This window comes from Ambystoma mexicanum, chromosome 1q (genome assembly GCF_040938575.1).
Source record: "Ambystoma mexicanum isolate Mex_15411 chromosome 1q, UKY_AmexF1_1, whole genome shotgun sequence".
Taxonomy (NCBI): Eukaryota; Metazoa; Chordata; class Amphibia; order Caudata; family Ambystomatidae; genus Ambystoma; species Ambystoma mexicanum.
Window position 1 is genome coordinate 1,322,778,436 of NC_090922.1, and position 23,202 is coordinate 1,322,801,637.

At 46.4% G+C, this 23,202-nt stretch overlaps 1 protein-coding gene across 1 annotated transcript in view; it reads left to right on the top strand.

The window, feature by feature from the left end:
• The first annotated feature begins 548 nt into the window (after window positions 1-548).
• The window catches only part of SHISAL2A (shisa like 2A), a 371,409-nt gene continuing 348,755 nt past the window's right edge, over window positions 549-23,202 (top strand). The window contains exon 1 of the mRNA XM_069642182.1: window positions 549-1,950. Within this exon, the coding sequence (XP_069498283.1) occupies window positions 1,763-1,950 (188 nt within the window). The 5' untranslated portion in view covers window positions 549-1,762. The remainder of the gene's footprint in view (window positions 1,951-23,202) is intronic.

Sequence of the window (23,202 nt, forward strand, 5' to 3'; positions counted from 1 at the left end):
TGTTCATGCTGGTAAATGGGTTCTATAGGGAGGTGGGAGAGGCATAGGTTGAGGACGTGGTGTAGAGGGGTGGGGGCGGAAAAGAGAATGGAGGCAGATGAGTGTGTAGTGGAGAGGAAAGCGAGCGGTGTACTGGAAAAGGCGGGAGATGTGAGATGTAGGCGACTGACACAAAGAGTGAAATGAGGAGAATGTGATGAGAAGCCTGCTTCAGCTGGCTGTTTAATGCTGATTGGTGGGGCCTGAACTGCTGATATTATACACTATCTGTGCATAATGTGGGGTAACACACATCCGTGCTGATTCTGTTTTCTCACTAACTAATTTGAGAGCACTTCCTATGGCGATCAGTGAGCGGACATTGCTGCTGGGTGGGGGTGGGAGGGGGGCTTGAATGCCAATGCTCCAGTATCGCAAAAGGTCGGCCCCCGAAGTTGCGGGGAAGGAGCCGACGTCCTCGGGGGAGGGGAGGCACGGGGGCTCGCGGTGCAGCAGGCTGCCTCCGCCTCGTCTCGTCATGTACCTCCGCCTCCCACGGGGAGCGGGCTGTACCTGATCAACTATCAGGGAGCAGGTGCCCCCTAAACTCTGCAGCCTGCCAGTGGCTGGCACACGCACTTGCCACACTCCTCCTGAGTGGACACCAGCAGGGGCAATCCTAAGTGAGCGCCCCATGTGCCGCGCGCTCTCCCTGAACACTGCCGCGTGACTTGACACCTGCGCACCCTCAGCAAACCACCTAGGAGCCGACGGTGCTGCCTGACACGTGCTACTGTGGCTGGCTCCCGCGCCCCTCCCCACCCCGCCCCCATTGAAGCTAACAGGCTCAGCGGCTAGTTTTGGACTCTGCTGTGTCCCTCGGGGAAGCTGCCAGGAGCCTCGGCTGTCTCTGAAGCTGCGGTGCTTCTGTGGCTGGGCAACTGCTGCCGAGCCTCCGGTGAAGCTACCAGAAGCGGCGTCTCCCTGTGCTGTGTGGCTGCGCCTGGACACCTACACAGCCTTGACTGGCCCTAGCAGGTGGCTGGGGAAGTTGGCACCTCTGGTGTCTCCCGTGTATCTGTGCCAGGACACCTGCACGCCCGCCACTCCGACTGCCAGCAGCAGCAGCCGGCTCACTCTTATATCTCCTGTGCTTCTGTGCCTGGACACGTGCACACCCGCCACTCAAGCTGCAAGCAGCAGCAGCCGGCTTCCCCTCACATGTCCAGTCTCAAGCTGCCAGGAGCATCCGACTGCCCCTAATATCTCCCGTGTTGGACGCCTGGACACCTGAACACTGTTCCCTGAAGCTGCCAGGATCTGACGGCTCCCCTGACATCACCTGCACTCTCTCAGTGAAACTCCGCTGTCCGTCTATGGCTGTGTAGTGGTCAGGTGTACAGGCTGCAATGACTGCCACCGGGAGTGACACGTCCACTGACTTCTGCCGGGTCTCCGTTCATGGCCACGTGCACAGCACTTAGTGAAACTCCGCCGTGCGTCCACAGCCGGTTAGTGGGCGGCTGCGCGCGGTGCAGGCGGGACTGCCACCAGGGGAGCAGCTCGGGTGAACTGCATGCACAGTGAGCCGCAGTGGACGCCAGGGTCACACCCCTCCTCTGACCTCCCGTGTGCACGCGTGTGTGTCTTCACACCGCCAGGCCTCCCGGGGAGCACTGTCAAGAGGGTCCGGTCCTGTGAGTCCTGAAGTTTGGAGGCGAGGTCGCTGCATGCCTGCTGACTACAGCCCCTGCACGCCCCCGGCAGAGCCCCGCCGGGCACCATGAGCGCCGAGTGCACGAGTTATACCAACGCGGAGAAGGTGCTGGTGGGCGCCTTCATCTGCCCCCGGGCTCCCGCCGACAGCGAGGCCGGGGCCGTTTACTGCTGCGGCTTCCGCGACAACAAGTACTGCTGCGACGACCCCAACAGCTTCTTTCCTTACGACCACAACTACATGTGGTGGCTCAGGTAAGCGGGCACTGGGGGCGGGCGCGGGTGCCAGCAGGCGCAGAACCAAGCCAGAGTGAGAGGGCGCAGAGAGCCACCGCGGCGAGGTGGGGGTCGGGGTACCACTAGGCAGGAGTGCTCAGGGTGCCACCCTGAACAGAGCCAAACTCGTTACAGAACCGGGGTGCGCAGATCGGGTAAGGGTCTGGGCCACCTGGTGCAGACTCAGAGCAGATATGGTCACGGTATCAGTAGACAGCAGCCGCGATAGAGGACCCTCCTGACTCAGTCCCAAACCACGGGGGCTCGGGCTCCTCAAGATGCCAAACCTGGGCTGACAGCACCCGGGTCTCATCAGGGGGTCTTCACCAAGGGGTCACTGTGTGTCCCACTAGGAGCGCGCCGTGCCGTGCATGCAATGCCCTCCCTCAAAGTCCAGGAGAACTCTTTCTAAAGGCAGCTGTCCGCTTCCCGGTGCTGGAAACTTGTGCCCTTTGCCATCGCCAGTGAGACGCCCAGGTTCAGGGAGAGAAGGGACAGCTGAGAATCGCGGGAACTGTTCTAGGTCCTGAAATGCGGCTGCCGTCCAGCCAAGCGGACCCTTGCAAGGGGCATCCGCGCTCTATGAACTGCTACATCAGGATCTTTCAAGAAGGTTTAGATTTCAACAGCTGAACGTATATCTGCATGGGTGTGTGGGGGGGGGGGAGGGGGGGTGATGCACTGGAGAATGTGCATCTGTAGTCATGGGAAACCCTCTTGCATTGGTCTCCCTCAGCATTCGCTGGAGGGTCTCACAACTATGCGGCCAAGGAGTACCACTCAAACCTCCCCCCTCCCCCCCATGAGTGAGCAATGAGTGAGCACACTGGGCTTGACTTACCTGTGGAAAGTGAAAGACCGAGTGTGAAATACGGCCCCCGCCCCCACAAGAGTCTTTTCTGGTGAACAAATAGTACTGGACCTGGGGTCCCCATGCCACCCACCTGCACACGAACAGCCATGCAGTGTCTGCATTCCGTCTACTTCTGCCTGTGCACCCATTCATCCACCATTGCCTGTGCGCCTATCAACTTCTATTCATTCATTCATCCATTGCCTTTGATATGATATGATTATAACTCGCTTAATACCCAGAGGTTCCTAAGCGCGGACCCGGGGATCGAAGCGTGTTGCTCCGTGTCGTCTTGCTTCCAAGATGAGCACGTTGCCACTGAGCTATCCTCCCTCACCTTTCATACAAGCATCCCTTTAATCTGCTGGGGGATGGTGTGAGTGCACATGTTTCTCTCTCCGGCCATCCCTAATGTATTCAGGCCCGTCCTCCCCTGCTATTAGTCCATCACCAGCCATGAATTCATCCACTTCTAATAGTTCATCCACCCACGTTGGTGCATTGCCCGCTCCTAGCCCCCCCCCACCCACCCCCTCTGTTTATCCATCCATAGGTATCTTGCCATTTCCCCCCTGTGTTCATCCCCCTCTTGTAGCCAGCCAGCCATACATTGATACAGCCCTTGCCCCCACTTCTACCTTCCCAGCTCGACCCGTTTGCTCCCCTGCCCCTTCCTGCCCGCCCTTCCCGCCGCCCCCACGCGTGGTTCCCCTCCCCCCACGTTGGCTGACTGCCGACAGCATGTCCAATTACCACACACCGCCCGACACCGATGACACCGCGGAAGTGTGATTCCCAGCCCCGACGCTCGTCTCCCTCGGGTTGCTCTGTGATGTTGTTAGGGGGTGCCCGGGGTGGAGTCCAGGTGGGCATTCGGAGACGATCGCGAAGCCTATTTGCGAAGTCCCCCCACTCCAGTCGCTCCATGCTGCTGCAATGGCAAGGGGCAACCTCGGCTCATTGTACCACTCAACACCTGCTGCACCTCGCTCCACACGTGGTGCTCCTCAATACTGCAGGGCTCGAGCCCTCTCTATTCTGGAACAAAGCTGCTGGCACCACCTCTGGCGAGGACATTTAAAACCAAACCTGGATGCAGCCGCATGTGATTTTAAATGACAGGCGCGGACGGTATCGAAAGCCCATTTCGTGACAGGCACGCGCACTCGTCCCCCATCCGCGGCAATGCTCCCAGTCTCAATGGTTATTTTAATGATTTTTTTTTCTCCGTTTGGCCACTTTTCTAAGGAAAGATTAAGCTCGCTTACAATGTACGCTCGTCAGTTAGCAGGACGTGCAGCTGTGCGCACGCTTAGCTGCTGTTCAACTCCCTGGCGGTTGTATGACGTGCACATATCAACCCAGCATCGCTTTATTTTATTTTCATTTTTTGTTTAGCGCTAGTCCTACTGAGAGGGTCTCAAGGCACCTTACATGGTTCAAAGTTTGAAAAGGTGGGAGTTGGAAAAGAAGTTAGGATAGAAAATGTTTTTAGGATAGGAGGATTCTGAAAGCGGTAGCTTCCATCACGTGCACCCTATCTGCAGATGGGCACAGCTGGATTTGTGCCTTGCCCGTTATTATTATCAGGGTATTTATTGAGCGCAGACCTAGCTTCGGGAAGTAGGGGCGCAGTTTACAAGTCATGGCGAAAGTTCACAGGAGGGAAAGAGAGATACCCAGGAGCCGGGCTCTAACAAGGGGGAGGGGCCATTTACAAGGAATCCAATAGCAACTATGGGTGGAAACAGGGGGAGGCAGCTCACCCGGTCTCAGGTTAGGTGGGGAGTGCCAACGTGAGGCGCCCACTAAACACACCTGGGCGGCACAGCGCTACAAGAAATGGCCCATATTGGTGTTGCACTCACCATGAGACCAATCCCAATTAGTGTTCAATATAACATTTGTGAAAGCAATTGACTTATCTTAGGATAAATCAGTTTCATTGAAACATTGCATTTTAAATCCTGGTGCAATATAATTCCTACACGTATAGTGTTGTACATCTCATGTTGTAGTTTCAGGGTGGGCCCTGTGTTGTTTGCCCTTATTGGTGTGGGCACCGACAACTTCTTTCATGACTCTCATCATATTGATTTAAACTTTTCAGTGCGTACTTTACAATTTAATGTGCAGTCCACTTTCTGTTGTTTCCACACGGCTGTGTCGTAACTCCTCCATATCACACCCGCTTGTGGGTTCCTGCACAACTATCAGTGAAACAGATGTTGATATTGCTGTGATAAGGCTTTTAACTCTTGTATTGATGTAATGCTTGTATTTAATGCGTGGAAGATTAAAAAACACTAAAACAATCAATCTCAAATAAAAAAATAAAAAACGTTCCAGGTGTGCACATTCTTATTTCCTATGCCCAATAAAAACCAAAGTGTCTGACTTCAGTCCATCTTTATTAAACAAAACCCTTCTTTTCTTAAAAGCGAGATAAAAAAAAGGGAACCACCACACAATCTGCGGATATGAAACATGATTTAACTACAGCAAGAGCGGCACAGATTGTCCTTAAGTGCAACTGAGACCCCACAGGTCTGAGATATGTGTCCCTCTCACAGATATAAGGAGGGCAGTTCAAAATAAAGTGCAGTTCATCCTCTGTCATGAAGGGACAGAAAGGGCACAAGGATGCTGGATTCATGTCCCATTTGGCTGTGAAATGGGCAAGCGGTAGAATGCCTAGGCGAAACTTGAGGAAAATAGTTTTTCGCCTGAGGGCACATTTGGTAATCGAGGTAAGGTACTATGCTGAAATTTGACTTTGCTGCAATATAATTAGCTGCCAATTTACCTTTGTAGCATGTATCAATAGTATTTTCAAGGACCCAATCTTAGAAAAGATTCCTGGTACTAATTTTATACTTGATACCCAGCTTGGTGGGATCTTCCCACTAGTCTTCCAGACCAATGTTTATTAGCATAGTCGTGACATGCCTAAACCACTTCAGCAGTTTGCCTCCCAGTCTCTGCCACACCTCCCCCATGCCTTCCCTATTAAAGTGCAAATGCCTCTGAGTTCCACATTTGCAGCCAACATAACGCAGGTGGTAACATAGTGTCATATTTTAAGTGTCAAGGTTAATCCAACCCTGAGAGCCACCAGAGCAGAAGGAGGACTCAAAGGTAGGCAGAGGAGGCACTTTAAACATGTATTCTTGATATTTGGCTTGTGGGGCAAGGAGTATGGCCCCACAATTCAGCACCATATAGCACATCTGGAATAGCCTGGACTTTATACCTCTTAAGGAGAACTGAAACTGCCTTTCTTCCAAGGTGGGATGCAAACCCAACAATCGCACCACAATGCTGCCTGCTGTTCATGGTGCTCTTCTCAATTTGTTTATCCCGTTTCAAATTATATCACAGAGTCAACCCCAGATAGCTAAACGAGTCAACAGTTTCCAATAGATGGTTAATGAAATAGAATGTTCAGTTGCTTGGAAGCACGCCGTGCTGCGGCACATATCATAGCCTTGGTTTTAGCTTGGTTGATACGCAGGCCTTCGATGTTACATAATGCTTCAAACATGCAAAGTTGGGGTTGTAGCCCGGCCAGTGTTTTAGCCAAGAAGACTGCGTCATCTGAAAATAGTAGCAAGCTCCATTTTTGACTACCCTAGCTGGTAGCATCTTCAGCCACTTCGTGCAATGCTGGCGGTATTCTGTAAACATACAGCAAACATAGTAGTGGGACAACACACAGACTTTCCCATAAAAGCTTTCTCGGGACAGTGTCAAATGTGGTTTGGAAGTCTACACACGCCAGATATATGTTCTGAGTGTTCAACCGCACATATTTTTGCAGTATTAGATCCAACCTCATCATTTGATCTATTGTTGAAACCTCTGGTCTAAAACCCGCCTGGGCATGGGAGAGGATGTTTAAATCAGCAGCCCAGTCCTCCAGGTGATGTAGGATGATCCTGGAGTAGATTTTTGCCAGGGAATTGATCACCAAAATTGGTCTACAGTTGGATGGTTGATCCTTATCTCCTTTCTTATGAATGGGAATGATGATCGCCTCCCTCCAACTTTGGGGAGGCGTGTTCTGGATAAATACACGACATTTAAAAACTTGGTAAGAGCGGGGATCTAAATACCAGGTTCATTTTTGAACAAATCCGACGGAACAAAATCAGGGCCTAGGGCTCTGCGACTTTGCTGTTCAAGTACTGCACGCTTCACTTAAAGAGTCTGACGGAGATGATTGAAGCACTTAGGGGCAGCCTTGTGAGTAGAGGGGTTGGAACTGCTTGGACCATGCTTCAGAGGAGATGCTATTTTGAACAGAATCAGTTTCTAGCTTAATATTCGTGTTAAGTAGCCGTTAGGACTCCTCGTTATTCTGTGATATTGCAGACGTCTGCAAGGCCTTCTAGATAGACTGGTTATGTACAGCCTTTCCTTTTAAGCAGTAGGGACTTACATTCATGCCTTAGACTACTTATTCCCCCCACAAAATATCAATGGGTCCATATCCCATGCCATGTGTGGCACCTGCAGACAATCCAGGCTTCCAAGCTAAGAGCGCATTGCATTCTGTGATTTGTAGTTTCACTTTTCCGGTTACAAATTTGGGCCTTCACGACTAATAACAGTCATTTTCTAATAACGGCTTTTAACAAAAACATGTGCTCAAAAATCCTTCCTCTACTGAGTCATGAGTGCATTTCTACACAGAGAATAAGCTGGAGGGAGTCTGTTGTTTTTCCGCCTTTCTCACATAGGAAGTAACAAAACAAACCCAAAAAAGAGACCATATCAGCGAGGATAGCTCAAGAGTTTAGTGCTCATTTCTAAGATGGGACCACCATGTGCTCTGGAAGTTCGAACCCCAACAGGTATAGTAAGCACTTTATACTTCTGAGGTTGAAATACTAAGAACTATTACCTAGGGTATTATTATTATTAATAATAATAATATTATAATAATAATAATAATAATAAATAGTTAATAATAATGCAGGAAGCACCCTAAGAGATTGCAACATAGAACCTTCTCCCCAGAATGCAAACTTTTAATGGCTAAACATTCATAACTGGCTGAATGAGCCAAGCATGGTATGAGCTCACTTGGCCCCTATATATCCACATCTCGGACTCTTAAGCATCGCATGAAAACATTTTTCGATGTAATGTGTAGTTATATGTCAATAAGTATGTCAATACAAGAAAAAAAGAAACGCACCTGGTCCCCGGGAGCAGGGAATGGCACGAGAGAAAGACATCGAGGGCCACCAGAAATTCTTGTGCATAAATACCTCAGCTGGGCGGGTGACAGCAAAATTACGTGTTAAAAATAAGTGTATTCTTTCACAGTTGTGTCTCTGAAACTCAGAAGAGACTTGCAGCCTTCCTGGAACTGCCTTCGTTTCCATTACAAACGAATGCTGGCCGATAGTTTATGGTCAATGTGACTTTTGACCATGGTCTGCTAGATCTAACCCTTGTTATAACATGAAGTGCCAATCCAATGGCAAGACTGTTTCCATAGCTGCAGTTGTCAATGCTGCAAACTGAGGTTCTTCTCTGGAAGAATTAAAGGAAAGGGTGGGAATATAAGGGCAACACTGTGCAGATGACACGGGTGTTCCATGATGCTGCTCCCTCAAGTTCTTCTACTGGAAAAGGAAAGTATTGGGCGCAACCTCAGCTCTGGGAAGCAACAGAGCGCTTTACATTGGTCGGGGTTAGAGCCATAAGTCACCTTAGGGGCATGCAACCTTTGGCTCTACAAATGTGTTGGACTGCAGCATCCATCAGCTCTAGCCAGCATAGAGAATAGTGAGGGAGTTTGGGAGTCTTAGTTAAAAACGTCTGATCTGATAAGCCACTGGTTGCAAATCCCTGTATTAGATGGACACAGGTTCCTTACAACAGCATTTACCCACATATCATTTAGGGCAGGAGGGAATAGTTGACATCTACTGTTAGTAGTAGAGAGAATGTAATGGTGTTGAGCGGTTGGGTGTGACTGAAGCAGGCTGTGAAGGGAGGTCCTCAGGAAGTATACTGGGCCAGGTGGGTTTGGGGGGGGTTATATCTTATGGGAAGAAGGTGCTCTTTGAAGAAGAGGGTCTTGACAAGTGCTGGGCTGACCTACAGGGAATCCTGGAGATGTCCTGACAGGCCTCTGTGCAATGGTCCTCTTTTGTGAAGAATTTGTTATAATTCATGCCATATGTTGTTCCTCACTCTCAAATAATGTTTTATGACAATTTTCTGTTAATGTCTATAAGGACAAATATGATTTAAAATGGACTATTTGGTCCTTTTTTAAATTGTATTGTATGAGAACCCTCCAAACCCCACTTACAGGGGTTCAGCTTCTTCACACAGTGGAATATGGGGCCTCTTTGAAAAATATTTACAGGCACACTTTTGGTTCCCAATCTATCTCTGGTCTTGACAAATCACCAATTCTCCCAGTACTGTGATTCCTGTATCCTAGGCCAGTTTAGACATTCAGGGCCGGCTGAAGATGCTCAGGGGCCCATTGGGAAATGATGGGTGCCCCCCACTCACCTACAACTGGGACAAATCAGCTTCATTTGCCGCAACAAAAGGGCATCAGTGGAAAAAAAATATGTTACTCGGACAAAGCAGTTTCAACTGGTGCGGTTTAGTATCCTTGAGGTATGCTTCTGATTGCACACTTTGAGCCCGATTCATAGGAAATGCTTATATATCCCGTAAAATCCCTCGCACTGAAACCACTTTGCACCTCCCAACGTGCATATGATTCCTTGCGCTCTGGGCGTATTCATGAAATTCTGACTGCAAAGTAACCCTATGTGCAAGTAGCGATCTGAACGCTGTCGCGTTATATTGAGAGTACCCTTAACCTAGAGAGTTCCTTCCCACCTCCAATGAAGGAGCCCTGCAAAACTTGCGTACTTTTTGTAGCGCTGGCCTTACTGAAGACTCATATAGAGTCACACAAATCACCCCCCCCCCTCATGCCCACAGTGAGCCAAGAACCAAGCTGGGTATAGGAAATGTATTTGTATTTGTATTTATATTTATTTGAATTCTAGGAAATAAAAATCACACTAAACTACTTATGCCACCATCTTTGTGGCTTACATGTAATCTCTTGCTACTCAAGTGAATCACACCAATGGGTTAGGACAAACACAAATAACAAATGTGTTTTGTAATTAAAGCTTGTATACAAACTACATGTTACAAATTAAAAAAATAACAATACTTTTCTTTCTAAAAATTTCACATAAAAAATGATAAACGGATCAATAAACAAAAAGAAAACAATTACGTAAGCAATGCTGAGCAATTTCGATTTTCCTGCACGCTTAAAAGGCTAGCAGTTTAGTTGTACACATTTTTGCAAATGCATATGGCAATTATTATTTCACCCGCACATTTGCTTTAAAATGAACCCAGGGTGATTTAGCAGTTTGTTTTTCAGAAACCCCCCACACAGTCTGTGTTGGGGAAGTCTGACAGAAAACATAGACTGATTGAAGAATTTAGGATTTCAGACCCCCCTCCACTTAAAGACCTGTGTTGTGGAAGCTGGACAGCAAAAATGGGGATGATTTGCGAATTTTTGTTTCAGACCCTGCCTGCCTCCCTGCACTTAAAAGCCTGTGTTGGGGAAGCTGGACAGCACACATTGGGATGATTGGCGAATTTTGGAATTTCAGTCCCCTCTCCACTTAAAGACCTGTGTTGGGGAATCTGTCAGTTTGGGGATTTTTTAGTTTAGGAACAAAGATACCCCTATTCCTAAAGAAGTCAGGGCCAACAGGACAAATAGGTTGACCCTAATAAATTACAGAGTATAGTTTTCAGCGCACACCAGGAATGAGCTTTGTTAATTTTGAATTTTAACAAAAATCACCCTGTGGTGTACCGCCAAGGGGAATTCATTGAATTAAGATTTTTAGTTAATTAGGCTAAGGGTCTACACAGTTTTGCACCCTACCCACTATAAAGGGAAATGATTTAAGGCAAGCATACTCCCCACCTTTTGACTTCCCAGGGCTCAGTTCTACTTATACAGAAAGCCTCTGTTTAAAGTTCAGGAAAACCAGCTGCATTTCAGGACCCTCTTAGAGGATATGCAGGGGTCTGGTCACTCCACTGTCAAAGATGGCCCCCAGCACGCCACCATAGGACCCAGCCAGCATTTAGGCCTTCCCAAAAATAGACAGCTCCACCCAGATTCAATCTCAGCAATCTCCTTTAGTGATATCTTGCAGCTGTTAGATAGTAAGTTTCAGCAGCTCTCTCCTTTTTCATGGTTCATCCACTTTATATAGAGCGGATGACACCATCAAGTTTACAATCTTGGGGAGTACCGTGCAAGAGTTCATCCAAATAGGATTGGATAGTTACCCTTCTCTCTCCCCCCAACTACAACACATCTCTAAGGTTTGGTTTAGGAGTCTGGAGCAGACACATGGCAATTCCCATTTGTAATCGCCATTTGTTCTCACGTCAAATGTTTGGCAAAAACTAGTTATGTATGATATGATAGGATTAGTCATTTATAACGCGCCTGTACACAAGTGTATCTAGATGCGAGAAGACAAGGGAGGGAAGACAGAGGGAGGACAAGACAAACAATCTTACTAGGCCTTGTGTCATTCAGAATGTGCAAGTGCGAGAACAAGAAATGCAAGGGGAAAGGGAGATGGGAAGTGCAAGGGAGCGGGAAGGGGAAAACAGGGCAGCAACGCTCTGAGTAAGTGCAGCCAGGGCAGCACGGCTCTGGTTAGTGCAAGGAGAACAAGAGATTCTAGGGTTACAGTTATGGCCCCTGAGGGTGTGGTACACCCGTTAGCTCTCCTGCCTCCAGGTCATTTGTCTCTCTGGGCCAGCCTGTAATCAGCATCTTTATTAGTCTCTTTGTGTTTGAAATTTTGCTGTTGGAAGTTGGTGGCTATATATCGTAAATGGGGGATGCATTTGCTACACAGTGATCCCCCACTGTAGATAATGACTGGGCTGGTCCTGTGATGTCACAGGGCCTGTGTCTTATCTGAAGAGGGCCACCATTTTGATCTGAAAGGCATCCATTTGTTGTATTTCCTTCACATTTCAGCTCCTCTTAATTGTAGCCCCTGTTTTCAGACCTCCGCTCTGCATTCCGGGCATGTGCTAGCCAGGGACATTTGTAACGCGCCAACATGCCCGCGGGCCTCAGGGCGCACATAGAACAAGACAAAGACAAAGACAAACAGGCAAATGAAGCAGAAGGAGAGAAGAGTCAGAGGGTTATTCCAAGTTGAAGAAGTGGGTTTTTATGGCACGTTTGAACACGGTGTAGCTCTGGATCTGCCGTATTCGAGCTGGAAGTGTGTTCCAAAGAAGGGGACCCTGAGCATCAAGAGTAGTACCTCCAAATTTGTCTGTCCTGAATTTAGGATGTTTGAGAATGATCACAGAGGAAGAGCGAAGGTTCCTCACATTAGGTTTGGTGCTAATACGGGATGACAGATAAGTGGGACTACTTAGACTGAGGCATTTGTGGGTCGTGGTAAGCATTTTGTGTGTTATGCGATGTTTGATGGGAAGCCAGTGGAGGTTTTTCCTGAAGGTAGAGATATGTGTACGACGAGACTGATTGAAGATGTTACGCACAGTATTATTCTGAGCCACTTGGAGAGATTGGATGTTGGAGGCTGTGGTGCCTGCCAAGAGGCTGTTACAATAGTCCAATCTTGAATTTATCAGTGCAGTGGACAAGAGAGCACAGTTCTCTCCCGATAAGAATGGTCAAATGTATCCTATTCTATTGTTTATAAGACCACAGCTAGATTTAATGCTGGAAACATGGGATTTCAAGGAGAGTTCTTCATCAAGAACAACTCCTAAGGTCTTGACTTTCTTTTGGACGATAATGGTATTGTCGGCAATATAGAAACTGGCATAGTTGGAATCAAGTTTTGCCCATGTTTTTAGATGCCACGATAAGGAGTTTGGTCTTTTTATCGTTCAGGGCAAGAGAATTGCAGGCCATCCAATCTTGCATGGCTTTATATATTTTGTTGATGGTTTCCATATCACTGTTATATGAGCCACTCAACTGTATGACTACCTGAGTGTCACCAGCGTAGTTTGTATATTGCACTCCTAATTTGTACAACAGGTCAAGAAGGGGAAGGATGTAAAGATTGAAGAGCAGCGGCGACAGACAGGAGCTCTGAGGAACTCCACATGTCTGAGAGATTGGAGAAGATTGATTATCACCAACACCGGGATATCATTCACCCAGGCATTCCCAATGCCAGCCACCACTTATTATTCCCCATTGCTGTCAACATGGTAGGAACACCCGTCCAAATAAACTGTGGATATCCCCTGACATGTGTCTTCTTCATAGACCTTGTGTGGGAAGTTATGGATGCCTCCATGTTGTTGTTGGTCCTTAAAATTTCGTCACCGAGATAGTTTTCTTGAGCGCAATCACGCAAGCCACCCAACCCTTGTGCGAGGGGGCTCTTCTTATTTTGGCCATATCTGACCTCCACAGGAAAGCCTTCCAGGGACAGAATCCAGGAAATAATTCTGGAATTAATACATTCCCCACCCAGATTCTGTAACTTTGGAAAAAATCGCAGGCTTTGGTGAGGAATCTCGACAATGATGTGCTCTGCCTGGGATGACTGGGCAGTAATTTCTTAATGCCCGCACAGTTTTTTCCTCTGCAGAGGACAAGGTCTTGCTCGTGTATGAGATGACTTTGTTGACCTTGTTGTGTTTTTGATACAACACCGCTGTTAGGCAAGTACCTGCGAACCCTGTCTCCAAGAAAATATCATTGTTCTTTATGGGGTAAGCCAAACAAGGAGCCTGGTAAAGGCTTCTTTTCAGTTATTTAACTGTGTCAGCTTGTTCCGGATCTCACTTCCGGCCTTTAATAAATGGATGAAGGGTCAAGTGACCTCCACGTAGTCTTCAATGAACTTCCGATTGTAATTAGTGAGTCCAAGAAGGTTTCTTAACTCTCGCAGGATAGTACCGTCTTCTAATTTCAATAGGGCTTCCACCTTCTTCACCTGAGGATTAAGACTTTCAGGGGAGATCTTGCGCCCTTAGAAGTTCACTCAGGTCTTACACCACTGTGCTTTCTAAAAGGACAGTTTTGTTCTGGCTTTCTGCAACTGGGCCACAACATAGCAGATTTCTGCTATATGTTCCTCACAGTTGGGCTCTTGATCAGAACATCATCCACCTAGGCCAGGTTTCCCTTTTGCAGAAGTCGGGCATGGCTTTATGTAGAAAGATATTAAACTCATTGCCGGAGTTTATATATCCAAAGGGGGTTCGAGTACACATGTACCTCTGTCACTGAGGGTAAAGACACGCTTGTACTGATCTTGCCTAGTCACAGGCACTTTCCAGTAACTGTTGGTCAGGTCACTGGTGGTGTACACCTTCAACACTTGGATCTCCACCAGCCCTTGCTTGATGTAGCAAAGTGGCCATCTTGACATGTGGACCCGTTTCTTCAATTCCCTCATGTCTGCACATAGTCTCCATTGGCCATTTGGTTTGAATATCCCCAGAACTGGGTTGTTGAAGGTACTGTGGATAGGATGAGTTATCCCACAGGATTCTAATTTCTAAATAATCTCTGTGAGTGACTCCATGGACGAGAGTGGTAACCAGTATTGTTTCACAAATGCTGGAGTCATCTCGAGGTCCGTGGGTATGGTGGTTGAATTAATGGATGTGCGTCCACAGTCATATGAATCCACTGAAAAGATATCTTGGAATTCCAGAAAGACCTGTTTTAGATTTTGTCTTTGCTCCACAATCTCACAAGCATCAGCAAGATTGATCCTTTCCTTGACCATCTGCTAGAAACCTGGAAAGACCTCAGGTTTTGCAATTTTGCGGTATCCTCCAGTTGGGTAGAGAGATCTCTTTTGATGGTGTTGACTGGGACAACAGGTTCTAGGGATTCAAGGAAGTGGTCCTTTACTCAGAACACTACAACTTCCCTTCTGATGTCAAAGGTCACCTCTTCCCCCCCTGTAGGGGTAGGAAGAGTACAAAAAGTAATTGCGCCTTTACCTAGTAAAAATCTTTTCTGGTGTAATACTGTTGCTGATGTCAAAATAGTCATTTGGTATTTGTCCCATGGTTTCATTGCCCAAATCAATAGGATAATGTTGGTCATCATCCACCATTCCAACAAAGGTGTTTGCGCCCAAAGTATTACTCCAAGGGTCCCTGTTATCCACCAATATTCGAATGGTGTTGTGTTCTATGTCTACTAGAGGTGTCGGATTTAAATACAAAACTTGTTGTTGGAGATGGGAATTTAGATTTATATAGGCGTCCTGATATTTGAGGTTCTGTCCTCGCTTAATTTTGAAGGGAATAGTGTATTGTCATACCTGTCATGGGATGGTAACATCTTCTCAGACTTAAAGTTCAAAGGCGTAAGGCAGCAATTGAGCTGATCAGAAGGCTTTTTTGGTGTTGTCAGAGACCATGGGGTTACCCCCCAGCCGTGACCAGGCTTTATTATCAATTAGGTACAAATTGATTGTGAATTGGTTGAGAATGTCACTGCCCAAATAGAAGGTGGAAGGGACATCTCTCATGACCCAACAATTATGCTCTATGCTTTTGTTGCCAATTGAAATTCTTAGCATACACCTGCTAGGCATGGGATGTTTGAAATTTGGGGTTTCCACACTTATTTCCCATCTGTCAATCAATTTAATTGTGCAAATGGTCTGATCTTTTGGGAGTTTCCTGAATAATTATTTGCTGATGAAGCTCCATCCATTATTCAGGCATACTCTGGTGAGCACCGGCTCCTCCCCTCTATTAACTGAATGGGGAAAAACAACTGTTTGTCCTTTTTCTGAATGTCCGTCAGACTTTGAGCAGGTCCTTTCTTGTCTGGTTCGACAGGACTCAATGTTTCTTCTGATTGTGGACAGGTGTAACATTTTAGGGTGTTCCCTTCCAGTGTGGATTGCCACTTGAAACTGGGAGGAAGATTCCCATCACCAGTTTGTTCTCCTACAGAAATGACAGTGATGTCTGGGACCTGGTTATTTTGGAAATGGAATTCTACATTCTCAGAACATTGTTCAATTAAATGACAGGTACCATTCCATCTTACACAATTGGTACTAATTTTTAATTGTATAGGCTGCTTAGTCTGGGTCCAGAGGACCTTGTTTACACAGTTGATCAGAGGTGATAACCTCCTCAGGAGATCATTCTCCAATAAACAATGTGTGCCCCCTGGAGTCACGACTATCACTGGATGTTTAACTTGATGTTGCCCAATTTTTATTTAAAGATCTGCCGCCCTTCACTGGAAATTCCATTCCCACAAAATGTTGGAGTTGACAGGGAAGTGGTATGAGGGGAATTTGATGGTCCTTCCTCCATTTTGAGTTCAATTGGTCAAATGCCTTTTTGTACAGGAGGGTGGCTTGGGATCCAGTGTCCACCAGAGCTGATAATTCACACGGACCCTGCACCCTGACTGGTGCATAGAACCAGCCTTCTTTCTCCTTCAGGGTACAAAGAAAGTGTAAGTTATATGCCTGCCCAGTGGCCATTTTCTCAATATGGTACTCCGACACTGTGATTTTGGGCAGTTTTCTGTGTTGGAGATTGGGAACCGTTACATAAAATGCTTCCACTAACAATGGGTGGATCCGTGGAATTCTCTTTATGCCCTGATTCTTTGCTGTTCACCTTTACCTAGGGGTAGTTCTCAGAACGTTTTTGGTGAAGGGACACCTCCTCAGTTTCAAATCTGTCTGCGCTGGTCTCCATACTTACTCTGTCCCATTCAGGGTCTTTTAGGACCCATTTTTCTTTGGGAGAGATTCCTGTTCCTGAAAGAGAAAGTCTGTTTACCTGAGTCCTCCAGGGACTCTTCTCTTTCAAAGTGTATAATCTTAAACTGCTCCACAACGTGCGTTCTTCTTTGGGTTCTCCTACCTTCCCTTTGTTATTTTGGTTCTAACTCTTCAGGGGTAGAAGAAACACTTGCAGGCAGAGAGGTTTTTAGGGGTTGTCTCTGGGTGAGAAAGGAAGCATCCACTAGGGCTTGGCTTCTCCTCTCCACCCAGGCACCCTCCTCCTGAACCTGTAATTTGTCAGATGTTTCCTCCCATCATTTCCCCCCTGCGGCATCAGACGTGGGTATTCGGGTGTTCTGGGAAGCAGGTTCAAGTTGAGTGTTCGACTGAGCCCTCAGCATGCATCCCACATTGTTGGTCAGTTGCTGGACCTATTGATCCAGTTCAGAAACTTGTTCTGAGTTGTAAGGAGGTCTCTGGTCATACCTCTGCTATGTCCAGAGTGTATAAATGTCCCTTCTCCCAGAGTAGTTTGGGTTATGGAAGTTTTCCCCATAATTTTCCATCCTGTGTCTCCTGGGTTAAGGGGTCTATTTTCCCAGAAGCAGGGAGAGAGGGTTATTCTGGAAGTTCTGGTTCTGGGGCTACCTGGGGAAACAGTTCAGGTTGGTAGGTGGAGTAATACTTCTTTCCTGAGGGAAGTTTTGAGGGAAGTTTCCCAGGGCAGTACTTACCTGGTTGGCACCCTTTCTGTGCCGGGGGAGTGTATACATGCCCCAGAGTTGGATTTTTACCCTTGTATCTCAGGCTTACAAAGGTGGCAGGGTCAGATAGGTCACCATTCTGGTACACCTCTGACTACGATTCTGCCTCTGGGTCTTCTCTGCCTTTCATTATGCTTGTTGGCAGAAGGAGTATTTTTAGGCCCCCCTGTCTCCAGATCCAATGGAGGGGTAGTTTTCACCTCTGCCACCTTCGCAGTGGCAGGTATAGTAGAGTATTTAGAGGTTTTGGGGTAGTTTTTACTCTCAGTGGGCTTCTGGACATCACAGCTCCTGGTGGCCTGTTCAATCACCCAATCCAGGGTCATGTTTTCATGAAAAACCCACACCAGCTTAGTCATGATGTATTTGGGGAGTGCATGGAAATAGGTGGTCATAAACTCCCTACTATTGGTGTTCACGCATCAGGAAGCCTGTGCAAATACTTGTTTTAAATCCTTCACAACTCTCATGGTATCTGGTCTTCCCCACATTGCAAGTTACATGATGCCTTACAGGCCTCTTGTGGGTTCCACTGGGTGGACATTTTCTTTAATATGGCCGCCTTATAGGTGGACCATTTGTAGTGATCATTATCCTCCAGCCTTGCAAAGAAGCTGGAGTATTCGGGGGAGAACGTCCACTTGACAAACTCCATAAAATGTACATCATTGTTGATTCCAAATAGGGTCATCTTTTGCTCATAAAGGTCTAAGTGATCCTGTACTGAATATGTTGCATTCTTGTGATAGGGAGTCACAAAGCTCCTTCTGGCCTTTACTTGCCGAATTGGGTCTTTAACACAACACTTCTTCTGTGTCCCTGTCTTTTTCTTCTTCTGCACTGGAGTCCATTCCCCTTCTGACTCAGAACTGCTTCTGGTACTCCCTTTCCTATCTTCTAGGCACTCCCTATCAGTATGAGACTAGGAAATTCTCCCAGAACATGGGGTCTGGACCCCTATTGCCTGGGCAAAAGTTAACTCTCAGGGTCACTTTCCTGGTAGTTACTTTTAGGCCCAGGATTACACTCAGTCTCTTCTTCCCTCCTTTCAGGTAGTCTTCGGAAATTCCCCCATCCCCCTGAATGGATGCAGGTGGTTAATATGCTCTTCCGGGGTCAAATCTCTGGCTTATCTCTTCCAGCGAAGCGGGCCAGGTGGTCTCTCTATATCCTCATCTTCTGCAAGTCTAACTCCCCGAGCTTTTCATCATATGAGTTTTTGGGTCAGAATTACTCAGAAGATTCCTTTTGGCTCTCAGGACACACTGGTCCGGCCACTTTCCCTTCCGCATGGTAGAGATGAATAGTCATCAATATCAGACATGGGCTGACCTTCCGGATCAGTTGTGCTAGGCCTTGGTAAGTCTAACTGCCTCATGTGCCCCTGTTCTTGATATGTGGCATACATGAGGTTGGTTCCCATTTGTACATGAGAGTTTGTAAATGACTAGCATGAGGCCCCCGCTGGGATGGGCAACTCACCTTGATTAGTGGGCCTTGTCCCATATTCTGATTGGTCAGGGTATCCCAGGGCCTGTTTATAATTTTCAATTTTCTTTGGTGAGACTCTCACACCTGTGCCTTTCTTTCCTTATTTCCTGTTGGTGGTCAGAGAGCTGGCTTTTTAACTCTGACACTAAGGCCTGATTAGTGTCAATCACCCTACTCAGAGCTAACAACTGATCTTTTGTTTGCTGCACCCAATGCGGAATTGATTCATTCTCCTCTATGAGCCTTCTATGCTGTGTGCATATTCAAGGCCCTTTTCCTTCAGGAGAATCATCTCTTTCTCTTGCCTACAATTTGTTGCCTCTAATAGTTCAGCTTCTATTTGTCTCACACGCTCTACTAGTACATTCCTTTCTTCCGTAATTCGGGTCGGTTCCTGAGGACCTGACTGCTCCTTCTATGCATCCACTTCCAACCTAAATGCATTTTGGTCTTTGACCAGTTGTAAAATTGATTGTTTCCAAATATTTATGTAGAGGACCAGCCAAATGCCTCTGCATGAAGTCCCACCCCCCTTACGCCTGTATGTTGGAAGCCTGAAGTCGTGCCATGTTTGACATCAGTGACTGTGACCATTCCGAGGAGAGTCTTTGAGAAGAGGTACCCTTTGATAAAACCTTATCTGAAGTATCCCCGTAGAGAAGACAATCTCTTGGAAGAGGTCCCCGAAGGAATATGAAGATGAGAGAAAGGGAAGTTGGGGACGTCACACAAGAGATGAGCGTGACGCATTGAGAAGACTGACTGGAGAATAGAATGTATACACCTATAGATTCTGATGGTGAAGTAAAGAATCAAGTAACGTTTTACATGTGGAATAAAGATTGCACGTATGAAGAGTACTGTAGAAAATGCAAACCATTTAATAATTGTACAGATGCAGCAATGCAAGTAGACTAAGTAATCATAGAAGCTAGCTATACGCAGTGAATAGACTGAAGGCAAAGCCGCCATTGTATAGAATTTGAAAATCTGCGTCACAATTTTAGTAAGCTTAAACACTCAAAGAAAGAAGGATCGAGAGCTGTGTGTCACAGCGAGGAAGACGCTGAAAATCGTGGAAAGACAGAGAAGGCTGTCTGGCCTTGTATCAAAGGCTGGAGCAGCCACAAACTGATTATCTTTCCTTGAAGAACAGTGAACTTGAGAAGCCGGATCGTATTTCGTCAAGGTGCAAAGAAATAACACCATGCCTGCCAAAAATATTCATTTAATACAATTAAATACTAGAAAATGGGCCGATTTGCTTTCTCCTGTCACGTGAGCTGAGAATGAAAATAGGATTTCGGGAACCATGCTTACACTGCCTTATATTCTGAGAGGCAATAATACTTTGCAAGGCCAAGTTCAAAGACAGTCTGCATAGCAGAAGGCATGTGTGAGGATGGTTGCTGGGCTAATTGAGTGGGGAGACATGGTCAAGTCCACCCACGGATACCTGGGCTGTTAGCCTACATGCTGCTAGTGAGTCAAATGTTCCAGAATGGCATGAGCATGCCAACCAATTGTAGAAGGCTGTATAACAAAGAGCCTCATAGTTTGATAGCCAATGACTACTGTGTACTTAATAAATGTTGAAGATGACTTGCACTAGGGGTGGGCATAATTTGTCCACCTGACAATAGAGACCCAATCACAACCTGCTCCCCTATAGAAAGTATACTTAGATGTTTTTTCTTAGTTGCCATGTAGTATGACACCACGTATGATGAGTTTTCATTATAAAAAGAGTGTTTTTTACAAAATATGTCGAGTTGAACAGAATTAAATTATGTGTGCAGCATCCATTGACATCCGTTGTAACTCCCTGTTTTAGACAATTGATAATAAAACAGCAAAAACAACTGTTTGCTCTTCCTGAGTTGGCTTATTTGGTGTAAGAGTTGCTCTGAATCCCATCTAATGAACAATATGCTGCCTATTTAAAGGCTCTAAGTCAACATTTACATTCTGACACATTTCATCAAACTCCTTTTGTGAGTCCATCTCTTTAATGATGGACTGACTATTTTCCTTTTCCAATTCCTTAATTTGTTGTTTGAGGGCCATAATGCCATCTAACAACCCTCTGTTATGAACAGTCTGGTCTTTCAATTGGGAATTCTGGTGATTTACAATGTCTTCCCCCTCAGTGCATGCATTATACACTACAGCAAACCCTATATCTCTCCCTGCACTGGCTTGCTATTGTGTTTTCAGCTCATTTTGTAGTTGCTCAATGAGCCTTTTTTGTTGTAACTCGAAACATTCGCTCTGCTGCACTTTATCTCCATGCTGTGCAGGTTCTTTTTGAGCCTGTTTCCAGCCCTTAGTCTGCTTCATCACATCAGCATCACTCTTTTGCACTTGCTCTTCCACTAACTGCAACTGGAAGTATATATAAGCTGTGAGCTGAGCCATTTGACTCTGTTCTTCACAAGCGTTTTGGGTCATATATTGCCCCTCTAATGCTTTTTGCAATATACCTTCACACCAAATGTCATGCTCACAGAGGTTGTCTGTTGCACCAGTCTAGTTTGCCAGCATCCAGCTTTGCCCTCACCCCATTCTCCTCGAATGAATGGCTTACCCAGTAGGGGCATCCTGGCATCACACACTTCTATGGTAGTCATTTTAAAATTGCTTTTTGCAACTTGTGTAAAACTTACTTTGCACAGTGGCAAAAATCCCCCTGGTCATGCTTGATTTCTGCACACAATGGCAAATCAAAAATCAATTCTTACTCAATCTCCTTTTTGCCTTAGCACTCTACACAGTCTTATTTTTCTACACCTATAAACCTCCCTGGAACTCAGCGGTCAAGCATTACAGTGTCCTTTTAACAATACAACACAACCTTATATCTACCTCAATGCAGTTACACCAAAATGAATATCCTATCAACAATGCACTTGTCATGAGTCAACAATAATAGACCAGATCCCGGAGGACCCCCCACTTTGTCCTGTCATATTGTGACTACCCTAAACCTGGGAAGGAACCCCCCAGTTTAAGGGTGGTCTCAATATAATGTAACAACTCCCACAACACGCCCCGAAGCAAAGCAAATCCAGCTTCGTATACCAACCTTTGCGCCCACCTGGTCCACAAAGTAATGCACCTCGGCAATAGTGCAGGCTCTCCCCCGCAATCAAGGTAGCACCCCAGTGAAACTACGTACGGTCCCCCGTAACTCCTAACTGCACCCCGGAAAAAAATCCATTACATGTCACTTAACTCAAGTCAGCATATGGTAAATCTACATGTGAATCCCTGTAAATAATGTCTGCGCCCCCCCTAATCTGCATATGCGCAACCCTACCTTCAAACGGCACCTCAAATATGTGCTGCTACACCTAAATTGCTACGTGAACCCGACTTCAGTGCCTTGGACCCTTTGCGCACAGTGCTCTGCGTCTCCTACCATGTGGCGGTGAGTCCATGAGATTTGTGTGTAACTTTTCCCGACGTGTGGCTGTGCGTTAGGTTCAATGAATTCTATTTGTTTTGGGCTTGCCTGGGCATGCGATTACACTGCGTGGCCCATCCCTCAACACACCCACGTTCTTCCTCATTTTGCTGGGAAAACGGGGACTATGCATGTCCCGCCCTCCATTTCTCTGCGTAGGCTCGTCCCACACTTTGCATGGTGTGTCGCGCAAAGCGCTCAACTGCATGCAAAGCCATGACTAACCTGCGCAGAGACATGCATGATCCCAAAATTGACAAAAGAACTTTTGCGTGCTGAATTGTGCGCAAAGTCACCATTCACTGTGCAAAACATTCTACGAATCAAGCCCTTTATAAGAAGGAACAGGAACCTTTTTAGTTTAGCTTTTTGACGTTCACTCATTTTTAGCTTCTTACCTTTTAATCACAGGTCTCCAATATCAACATGATGATAATAACATGGTCTTTGTAGTGTATATGTGCCCACAGCCTGAGACTGTGCCTAATTCTGTGGCAACATTCCAAAGTCCTACTTGCAATGTCACTATGATCTTTTGTATTTGTTTATAGTGCTTCATGTCAGATTCCTCCACCTTCTAAGCACTGTAAGCGCTGTACTAACAAGTGGTATTATTGCCTCATTTTGAGTTTTGGCTATAAGGTGACATTTTAGCGCCTCTTATAAGCCAAAATGTATGCATTGGCGTGCATTTAGGGAGAGATGGCATATGAGGAGGGACTCAAAGACAGCAGAGGTAGGTAGCTAACATCAACAGCTTACAGTAAACCACTCATAAAATCAATACTGTCATTTATACACATTCAGTAGTTTATGAATAATAGTTGTTTA